An 11,958-nucleotide genomic window follows, 5' to 3' on the forward strand; every position below is an offset into this window, starting at 1 on the left:
CAGTAATATACAAACAACTATAATGTAAACAAAATTAGAAAAATGACATTACTGGTCATTTGTTGAAAAGCAAAACACTGTTTCAAATCGTGTATTTATAAATAACCAACATCTTAAACAACAGCTATAAAGAGAGGAATGTGTACACTGTAATTCTCCCAGACCTGTAATTCTAATAAGACTTTAATTATGATCAAAACCACTATTAAAACATTATACACCTAAATCCACACCTGAGGCTGTTTAATCATAATGGATAATAATATTCACACAGAGAGTACAACACTGCAGGAATGACGTTTTCAGATACAAGCAGGTTTATATTGCACCTCTACAGCAACCCCGATAGCACACAAACATCTCGAAGACGTCTATTTGATGTCTGCGTTTACATCTGCAAGACGTATTATTTAGATTGTTTGCTCATCTGCAATACGTCTCTGAGACGTTTCCTAAAAGATGTCATATAAGACATATTGAAGACATCTGCAAGACGTTTTTGATTTAGAATGTATGTAAAGCAGCTCTTTCTAAGACTTTTATAAGACGTTTTTACACACCAGATGTATTCCAGATCTCCAGATCTTTACCAGACATCTTGCAGACGTACCTGTGCTATCTGGGAATTGTTTCAGCTCATGTACAGTATTAATTTAGGTGCATCGATTTTGTTTTAGTAAATTTCAAAGCAATATAATAATCAAGAGATTATTTCAGGACTCTCATTCAATGCATGACATTTTATTGCAACTTATGGGTGCTTGGATTATTATTTTAGCCAGTCACCCGAATTTTAAAGGGATAGTTCACCCCAAAATGAAAATAACTCGTCATCATGTACTCAGCCTCATGTTGTTTTAAAGGTGCAAAGTGGGACTTTTAAGGATCTCAGGACAAAAATGCAATATAATATACATAACTATAGGATCAATAGTGTATAAAGACCTTACATAATAAACTGTATTGTTTTTTGACCTTAGCATGAGCCATTTTTATCTACACACACTTAGTTAAAGAGTAACTAAACCGTAAACAACTTTTTTTAGTTAATGATCTGCAAGAATGGGGCTTTATTAGTGCTGTTCATTGATTTTGGTAAGTTTTTTGACATTTGGATATAAAGTGTTCCAATACTACAATATATGGTGTAAAAACGTCTGAGTGCTGCCCTCTTCAGGTTGAACGGTGGCTACTGCAGTTGAATTTTCCTATTGGATGTTGGGTCCAGAAATACCTTGTGACGTAAACAGATTCAAGCTCACCACGCCCTTGTTACGATCTCACCACACACTTGGTACGAGCTTAGTTCGTCCCCTCTATCTCCGTTGGGATCTGCCCACTTTTCTTGCATTTTTCAAATATGGCCAGTGGGTGGAGTCAGGCTCTGACCAGGGGTTTAGTTACTCTTTAAGCTGCATTTAGACTAGCAGCGACTAGAGGTAGCAGAGCGACACAATCTCATTGATTTCAATGGAAGCTTGGTGACTTCCGGCAACACGAGCGACAGTGACCGTTGGCGACTGGATGGGGGCGTGTCCAGTCGCGCAACAAAGTTGAGAAATGTTTAACTTTATGCAAAGTATGAGTGACTTTCGGGAGCGACTACTAATGAGAACGAAGCAGTGAAGGTTACGTCATCCATCTCTCGTCAGTTACTGAAGTGGATGGTACTCCCCTCTTTTGAAAGAGACGAGCGACACATAGTGACAAAGTCGCCTTTAATGTGAATGTACCTTTACATGGAAGTCGCTGTCATGTTTTTACAGTAGCCCTAAACTGAGAAACTGAGCTCGTTTTGTCACTACGTTGTCTCAGACAATGAGGTGTTTGTCCTGTGGCAGCTACCATAAACTACCATATTATATTTTTCGAAAACAAGGGGTGAGCTGCGGACTAAGCCGTTGGTAGCAATTCACAGTATCACCTCTAGATGTCTCTAAAAGTCTCACATTGCACCTTAAAAAGTGTGTAAGTTTCTTTTTTCTGTTAACACAACAGAAGATATTCTGATAAATGATGGTAATCACACAATGACGTACAGTACCCATTGACTTTCATAGTAGTAAAAGCAAATACTATGGAGGTCAATGGGTGCCGTCAAATGTGTGCTTACTATTATTTATCAAAATATCTTATTTTGTACTCCACAGTAGAAACAAAAGGTTTAAAACAACATGAAGGTGAGTAAATGTATCCCTTTAAATGCCATGTGACTAATAACTCTAAATCTACCCCACACTGCTGTCTTATCAATGCCACCAGACCAGACTGCTAGTTTTAAGCTGCTTTTACAGCAAAACACCTAATACATACAAACATGATACACACCCATCTTTATTAAATGCGTGCATGCACTCAATCTTTGTACAACGCGTCGTGAATGTGTTAGCATTTAGTCTTAGCCCCATTCATTCCTTAGGATCCAAACAGAGATGAATTTAGAAGCCACCAAACACTTCCATGTTTTCTCTATTTAAAGACTGTTACATGAGTAGTTACACGAGTAAGTATGGTGGCACAAAATAAAGTGACAATTTTTAAGCAGATAAATATGAACACTATATTGTATGGTGCAAGAGCACTTAGTTTGCAGCACTTCGACATCGGTGCTACATTTTACTTTGTGCCACCATACTTACTCTTGTAACTACTCATGTAACAGTCTTTAAGGGAAAACATAGAAGTGTTTGGCAGCTTCTAAATTCATACCTCTTTGGATCCTAATGAATGAATGGTGCTAGGCTAAATGCTAACACATTCACAATGCGCTGTACAAAGATTAAGTGCACACATTTAATAAAGATAGGGATGTATTCATTTGACTAAGTTGAGGTAGGAACATAGCAAAATTGTGAAAAAAGGTGGTGTTTTCCTTTAAGGCTAGACTTTAGACATTTTAAAGCATAAATTCAGTTCATTGCACTTTAATACTGGAAATGAAGAAATGATGATGATGCATCTTAATGATCACTGGTTACAGGACACAGGTTTGAAATACATATTTTTCCAGTTCATTATTTTTACCTTAAAGTCTCACCTTAGATACCATGTTTGAAATCTAACCGAACATGTCAAGCCTCTTGTACAGGTCCTGGTTGTCTTGCTTGCAGCTATACTTTGGTATTGCTTTCATTGAATCGGGTAGAGCAGCTAAATTTGGAAGAGCACTGCTGCCATCTTGTGGTCTAAAAGTAATACTTGCACTCCGTTTTCCAAAATGTACGTAGACCAGATTCATGATTATTGTAATAATGTTTTAAGATATATTATTTATGTAATAATACGAACACATGCTTCATAAAAGTAAGCAGATTTACGCTAACACTAATATAGTCACTAATATAGAATCTAGTAGAAACATTTTAACAAATACGTACAGAGAAGATGCTTTAATAATTATAATTAATTGTACTTGATTCCAATGCGCAAGATAGTTGTGGCCAATTTAATTTTTCACTAAAATGAGTTATTCTGCGGTTGCTAAAAAATAAACACAGCTAAACACTTTCATAACTCAACTCACGTTCCCTGATTTGATACAGATATTTTAGGTATTTTAGCTCTTTATTTTTGCTCTTATCATAGTGATAAGTTTTTTTTATTTCTATGGTCACTGAAGCTACATCATAGTAAAGATTGAACTCTAAACAACAGTGACCTCTAGCGGACACTATGAGATACTGCCTGTAATGAAAAACTGTAATAAAGACCTGGGGCCTCATTTATAAAGCGTTTTTACGCACAGATTTGATCTAAGACCGTGCGTAAGCTCAAATCCACTCAAACGCTCAGATTTATAATACTTGTCTTTGACGTGGAAAAGCACTTACATCCACGTCAGGTTCCGACTTGACGTACGCACGTTTCCTTGTGGCAATATTGCAGTATCGCAGGTAGGCATATTCGAAACTTTTTGTTTTGTACCTTTTGTGGTCAACATACAGAAACAAAAAAAAAAAGGTTTGTGCTCTTTTGTTAGAATTCATATATTTTGCTTAAGACTTTGTTTGGAAAATATTTAATTAGGTTTTTTTTCTTATGATAACTTATTAACCCTCTATGGCATGACTTTTTATTTTTTGGGGAAAAAAATATTTCACCTCACTTTTTGGGAGTTTGGGGGTCACTGATAAAATATCCATCATACAATTTATCCCCCCACCACCCCTGACTCAGAATTTACTTTGTTGCCTCAGGGCAACGTTGTGCTACAATGGTATAAAAACACCAAGGTTTTTTATATGCAGGTTTTCCATCCATGAAAGTTTGTGAATCTGGGAGGAAAAATTCAAGGCCCTGGGAAGTTTTTGAAAATATACATACATAGACACAGGTCATTGAATGTATTTTATGCAAGAAGATTTCTGGTAAAAAATCCATATTATTCCCTGTGTAGTGTAGGATAATATCATACAGTTCTAGCCTTTTAAGCACACGTGCTAAACTGTTCAGTTTAAATGCTTATATCTTCTGTATGCGAATGTTGATTCATACCAAAATGCTTTTTTGCATAGTTGTGTTTGACACTTGAAAACGTCTCGGGTTACGTATGTTACTGTTGTTCCCTGAGAAGGGAACGAGACGCTGCGTCTCCCTTGACATACTTCATGCGTCCCTGTAACGTCATCTTTGGCAATATTTCAGATAGCGATATACTTCCTGGCACCTGCGTCACCCTGTCTTTGTTGTTTAGCCTCACCATTGGTTGAATTTGATATACACATTCAGACGCACTTACCTCTAGAGGCGTCCCCAAAGTGTCACCGCAGTGACGCAGCGCGAGTTCCCTTGAAAGGGAACTGTAACAATGTATCTGTAACCTTGTTCTCCCTTGAAATATGTCCCCACATTTAGACTCTGAATTTGAGGGTATTGGACCTGGAAAGTCCTTGAAAGGTCCTTGAATTTGACGTTAACTAAGGTGTGGGAACCCTGTATATGATAAATATATGCATTAGAAAAAAAAACATCAATCACAAATGATTATAGCCAAACATGAACACTACTAAATTGTAACTAACACTGCATGTGTTAATGTTTTCCACATTTACATATAAACATATAAACCAACAAATGTGTGCATGTGTGTGTGTTTGTGTGTGCGTGCGTGCATGTGTGTGTGTGCGTGTTTTTATGTGTGTGTTATGCATCATTTTGGGATGATTTTGCCTGAATAAAAGTGGTCTAACTGCACAATGTTGCCCATAAAACTAATTAGTCATGTTTGTGATTAAGTGGAATCATTTGTGATTGATGTTTGTTAGAGTTAAACTTTCTAATGCATATCTTATCAGATGGAAAACCTTGGTGTTTTGGTACCCTTGTGGCACGACGTTGCCCTGGGGCAACAAACAAAAAACACGGTCTTAGTATGAAAATAAAAACAAAGAAAGTCTTCAGACAATCAAACATACTTCTTTACATACTGATGCACATACACATATTTTTTTCTGTAAAATTATTTAAATTTAAACATGTTAAAAAGTGATATTTATCCTGGCAATTGGTGGCACTGCATCCCATGTGGCTTTGCTTCCAAAAGCATGGCTCCACCCCCAAACAAAAGGTCACAACCACTCCAGCCCCTCATTTCATTGGAGAGACATGTCAGGTGATATTATACATATATTTTTTTTTAATAAAAAAATTAAAGTGTCGGTGTGAGGCTCAAAAAGGTAGTATGTTGCCTGAGGGCAACACTGTGCTGTAGAGGGTTAAGAAATATTATTTGATTAATGTGTTACTTTTGTTTGCAACGTTTATTATAAATAAATGTAAATATGGTGATTATAAACCATTATTCCGTATTTTTTTATTAGAAGTTAACAAACAACAAAAATCTGATGTCCACATATGAATACACTATGTCTACCTGTATGCAGCCTACAGTACATTTAAGCCATTGAACCATATGCACCCTGCCTGTAATCCAAGCTAATGTCTTATAACCTAACCTAACTATGAGATATTATGCATCATCAAGTTTGATTTCAACCATTCATTTTTAGTTTAATTTCAATCTTGGACATGACCTTATTCATTTAATATTAAATATATTAAGGTCATGTCGCTGAATTTTTACAGGTTTTTATTTTTATGCGGCAGAAAATGACTTATGAATAATAGATGTCTGTTAATTGAACATTGTTGATGCAGGTTTCTAAAACTTCAGGGGACACATTTAGTATGAATGGTTTGAGGAAATTCAATCCTGATTGTATAAGCATAATCCCAAAAAGTTTTATTTATTCATTTTTAAACTTAAACTGTGAAAATTGTACCTTTTTCCTCTGAAGCCTCATCAATTCAGTCCTTCCTTGTTTCTGACAGTCCAATAGCTCAAGAAAAACACTGTCTGCAGGTGTATTACCCTTACTAACTCTTTCTCTCTCTCTCTCTCTCTCTCTCTCTCTCTCTCTCTCTCTCTCTCTCTCTCTCTCTCTCTCTCTCTCTCTCTCTTTCTACAGTGTGGAGACGATAAATGATGGCAGTTTTCATGTAGTAGAGCTAGTAGCAAAGGATCAGTCTCTGTCTCTGTCTATTGATGGAGGCAGCCCCAAATCCATCACTACTGCTAACAATCCCAGTGCAGTTCCCAGCCCGGCTCCGCTTTATCTCGGTGGTATGTAAAGCATACACAGCATACTCCACCCAGCATTACACACTTCATAAATGAAGATAGGATTAGGTTATCCGAACATTAAACTGGCAATGGTTTTACATTTTAAAACGTGAAACGTCTAATAACTAAACATCTGGCTTTCTCACACACAGCAAATATCAGAGACACAAACCAGACTTGAACAATTTTATATCATGTCATGTTTATCAACTTATGATTTAATCTTTCCTCCCCTATCAGGAATTCCACAGCAGTCTGGATTGGCCTCATTGCGTCAAGGTCCAGGCAGGAACGGATCCAGTTTCCACGGCTGTATCCGAAATCTCTACATTAATGACCAGCTGCAGGACCTCACCCAGTTCTTACTGCAGGAGGGGGTGGTGCCAGGCTGCCAGCCGTGTCAGCAGAGTGTGTGCGTCCATGGCCAGTGCCACACGACCGGACACTCGTCCTTCAGTTGTGAGTGCGAGGCGGGGTGGACCGGTCAGCTGTGTGACCAGCAGATTAACAACCCGTGTGATGGGAACAAGTAAGTATGCCTGATATTTACTATGCCTACCCCTAAACTTTGCCATCGACTGCTCGGGCACTCTATACTTTGTGTTTTCACAAACTTTGTCCTTTTTTTTAGATGTATTCACGGCTCCTGTCTGCCCATAAACTCATACTCGTACAGCTGCCGCTGTCATCCGGGCTTTGTTGGTGTGTTGTGCGATGAAGAGGAGCAGTCGAGTCCTTGTCAGTTCATAGCGTGTAAACACGGGCGCTGTCGCATCTCCGGCCTGGGGAAGGCCTACTGCGAGTGCAACAGCGGATATACGGGACAAAACTGTGACAGAGGTATGACAAGCTATGGGAATTTTACCCACTATATGACTTTTATTTATTAAATCTGTCTAATAGACTTGTGCTTGCATGTGCACCAATCAGTGTTGGGGAGTAACTAACTACCTACTGCACGTACAGAAGCTACTAAGTACTTCCACTTTATCTACTATTTATTACTAAGAGATCTACCAGGTTATTCTTATGTTTTATTTAAATAGATATGTTCCAAAACATGATTTATGGATGAATTTACAGAATGATATAACGTTTAGCTGTTTTTACCCGAAGCCAAACAGTTTCAGTGTAGTTAAATATTTATTATGTACAGTAACGTACAATTTTAAATCCTGTAACAGGTTACAGTTTCAAAGTAGCTTCCCCAGCTGTGGCCCTAACTGTCTGTAAATGCTTACATTAAGTTGGCGTGCCTTATTGTTGATATGAAATGCTAACCTTTTCTGTAACTAATCTTGCGTTTTTATTATTGTTATTATACTAACACTTATTTTGAACCTTCCCCAAACCTTCAAGCTGCTACTGAAAGTGGTATGGACCCCACTCAGGTCCGCCAGGTGAGGGGTGCATGTGTGTCTGTGTTTTGGGATGGGTCATCTTAAATTTCTACCCTACTTTACAGTAAAAAATTCCTGGTTGCCTTAAATTTTTAAGTGTAATCAACTTGATTTACAAGACTTATTTTAACTTTAAAGGAATATTCAATTTTCTTAAAAGAAAAATCCAGATATTTAATCACCACCATGTCATCCAAAATGTTGATGTCTTTCTTTGTTTAGTCGAGAAGAAATTATGTTTTTTGAGGAAAACATTGCAGGATTTTTCTCATTTTAATGGACTTTAATGGACACCAACAATTAATACTTAACTCAACACTTAACAGTTTTTTCAACGCAGTTTCAAAGGACTATAAACGATCCCAAACGAGGCATAAGGGTCTTATCTAGCGAAACGATTGTCATTTTTGACAAGAAAAATAACAAATATGCTCTTTTAAACCACATTTTTCGTGTAAAGTGTAAATTTGTTATTTTTCTTGTCAAAAATGACAATCGTTTTGCTAGATAAGACCCTTATGCCTCGTTTGGAATTGTTTATAGTCCTTTGAAACTCAGTTGAAAAAAACTGTTAAGTGTTTAGTTAAGTATTAATTGTTGGTGTCTACTAAAGTCCATTAAAATGAGAAAAATCCTGTAATGTTTTCCTTAAAAAACATAATTTCTTCTCAACTGAACAAAGAAAGACATCAACATTTTGGACATGGTGGTGAGTAAATTATCTGGATTTTTTTTTAAGAAAATTGACTATTCCTTTAAGGGGCAGGGTTCCCAAACAGGGTTTAGATTAATCCATGACTAGGCTTTAGTTATATTAGGACATTTAAGCACATTAAACATAATAGGTGTGCATCTTGAGACAAAATAACAGCACTAATATATATTAAAGGGACACTTAACTTTTTTTAAGTATGCCATTTTCCAGCTCCCCTAAAGTTAAATATTTGATTTTTACCGTTTTGGAATCCATTCAGCTGATCTCCGGGTCTGGCGGTAACACTTTTAGCATAGCTTAGCATAATCCATTGAATCTGATTAGACCATTAGCATCGTGCTACAAAAATAACCCAAAAATTTCGATATTTTTTTTATTTAAAACTTGACTCTTTTGTAGTTACATCGTGTACTAAGACGTGTATTTTTCTAGGCAGATATTGCTAGGAACTATACTTTCATTCTGGCGTAATATTCATACTCTCTTTGCTGTCGTACCATGGCTGCAAGCAGGCGTAGTGATATTACGCAGTGCCCGAAAATACTGCTATTGAAAGTTACTAAGGGGACTATTTTCGGCTGCTGCGTAATATCAATGGCCTCCTGCAGCCATGTTACATCAGCAAAGTCCTTGATTATTACGCCAGAATGAGAGTATAGTTCCTAGCCATATCAGCCTAGAAAATCACAAATTTTAATTTTCCATCCGTCTTAGTACACGATGCAACCACAGAGGAGTCAATTTTAAATAGGAAAAATATTGAAACTCTTTGGTTATTTTTAAGAGCGATGCTAATGGTCTAATCAGATTCAATGGATTATGCTAAGCTATGCTAAAAGTGTTACCGCCAGAACCGGAGATCAGCTGAATGGATTCCAAAACGGTAAAAATCAAATGTTTAACTCTAGGGGAGCTGAAAAATGAGAATATTTTAAAAAAAAGTTGCTTTAAAATATGTCAGTGCAAGGTGTTTTTAAATGAAGGCAGCTCAAACATGCATTTTTAGTCTGGGATAAGCACTGTCCGGGAAACCACCCCTATAAGATACAGCAACTTTTGACTTGCAACCAGGAATTTTTTGGTGTTTAACCACTAAAACAGCCCAGCAAGCATCTTTTCTTTTCTACTTGTGTCTTCTTAGGGGTTACCTTTGAATGTTTATATAATAGCAAGATCATTACTGATATACTAAATGTAAATACTCTCTCTCTCTCTACTATACATGTGATGTAGTGCTATACAGCTATACTCAATGATTTTATTTTGGATCTTGCTATAGAGATGGCGTGTCGGGGGGAACGGGTCCGAGATCACTATCAGACGCAGCAGGGATATGCAGCGTGCCAAAGCACAGAGAAGGTCTCCCGCTTAGAGTGTCGGGGCAGCTGCGGTGACGGGACGTCCTGCTGCGCCCCCCTCCGCAGCAAGCGCAGGAAATACACCTTCCAATGCACAGACGGATCCTCTTTTGTACAGGAAGTGGAAAAGGTTGTCAAATGTGGCTGCACAAAATGTCCTTCTTCCTAAAAACGAATGGGAAGAAATATATCCTCACACCCCTCGTCCTTCTTGTTTGAAGTCCCCCTGTTTTGTTTTACCTTTATTTGTCAGTGTTGGACTAATGTTTTTCCTTCAAAGGAGATAATGGATTACTGTAAGATAAAGAACAAACCTATTTTTTATTATGAAGCGGAGAAAAAAAGACAAAAAATAGATCTTAGAGGGTTTTTTATTTGCCATCATTTTAGGAACTGTGATGTTTTTTTACTTTTTTTTTTCAAAACCACCTCAGACGAGCACGGAAAGCATACACATCCTCTTAACACATGTCGTGTGTGTGTGTGTGTCGATATTTTACGTGATTTTTTTTTTTTTTGGACTGTGGCTAACTCATTTCACCTGGACTTCAATAAGGTGAGATAAAGAATCACCATGGAGACTGCAAGGGGATTGGCTGAGAGCACCGGTGTCCCCTCCTACTTACAGCATACCACTCAAGCACACGCTATCATAGCTGCCCCTCTTCATTTAATAACACAGTTACACACCTTAAACACTAGGTGTTCACAGATAATGCTCTTCAAGCATGCACATAAACACACACAAACACACACTTCTGACTCACTTTATAAACAATGTGTATTTATTGTATCAAAAATACTGTTACATTACTTATACTCAGTATAGCCCTTGTTTGTTTTTCCTGGAGTTACAGTTGGAATTTCTTAATATATATTAATTTATATTCGTCCTCTTACCGATTTAAATCACTCATAGTTTACTGAGTAGGTTAACTAACGTTGTGTCTCCTTTATTTGGTTGGTTTGACCAATGGGACTGTTGTATTTACCATAAAAAAGAAAAAGGAAAAAAAGAAAAAATAACTCTGTGGTGTTATAAATCTTCAAATGTGAAGTGAAAACCTTGTATATTTTTGTCCAATCTCCTAAAAATTTGTATGGTGACACAGACGTGCTTTATATTAGAGTTTAAATGTATAGTTAAAATTTTCCCCATGTATTCTGAATAGAGCACACACACCATAGGTCAAAATAACAGTAGCCTCCTCTATAGCTGTCAATAAACCTCTTTTTAAAATGTTCTCCTTGCGAATCCTTTTTAATGATATACGAATAGAAAGAAAACTGTGACTTTTCTAAATGATACTACTTTGTTACCACTCTGTTTCCCCAATGTTAACATGTTGCTGCTAAATTGGTATTGTAGACTTTGGATGACGATGCTTATGTTTATTGTAGAGGACATTGCTCATTCATTGAGCAAACTGTTTTACTGATCAATGAATAAAGATCTCCCCTCCCTAAACAAGCTGCTTTCTTCTGCTTTAACCGCACACAAATAATGATCAGGACATTTAATAGTATACATATATTACTTGATCATTTTTTATCCATATAGGCTTTATGATGTGGAGAAAATGCCTCATGATCTCACTTACACACTTAAAGGGAAAGTTCACTTTAAAATGAAAATTTTGTCATCATTTACTCATCCTCATGTTTTTAACCTGTATGAATTTCTTTTTTCTGAAGAACACAAAAAAGATATTTTGAGAAATGATGGTAAACACACAGTAGTAAGTGACCATTGACTTCCGTAGTAGGAAAAAAATATTTTGGAAGTATTGTGATAAATGACTAAGAAAATATTTTGATAAAGGATGGTAAGCACAAAGTTGACGGTACCCATTAAATTCCATC

The 11,958-nt window shown here is 36.9% G+C and overlaps 1 protein-coding gene across 1 annotated transcript; it reads left to right on the forward strand.

Moving 5' to 3' along the window:
- Positions 1–2,174: 2,174 nt before the first annotated feature.
- LOC141363551 (uncharacterized) lies at positions 2,175–10,246 on the forward strand. The gene is made up of 6 exons (XM_073866351.1): positions 2,175–2,180; positions 6,331–6,622; positions 6,863–7,151; positions 7,254–7,462; positions 7,982–8,022; positions 10,017–10,246. Exons 1-6 carry the CDS (start codon positions 2,175–2,177, stop codon positions 10,107–10,109), a joined length of 930 nt encoding a protein of 309 aa, XP_073722452.1. The 3' UTR covers positions 10,110–10,246.
- Positions 10,247–11,958: the final 1,712 nt, after the last annotated feature.

This window comes from Misgurnus anguillicaudatus, chromosome 3 (assembly GCF_027580225.2).
Source record: "Misgurnus anguillicaudatus chromosome 3, ASM2758022v2, whole genome shotgun sequence".
Classification (NCBI taxonomy): domain Eukaryota; kingdom Metazoa; phylum Chordata; class Actinopteri; order Cypriniformes; family Cobitidae; genus Misgurnus; species Misgurnus anguillicaudatus.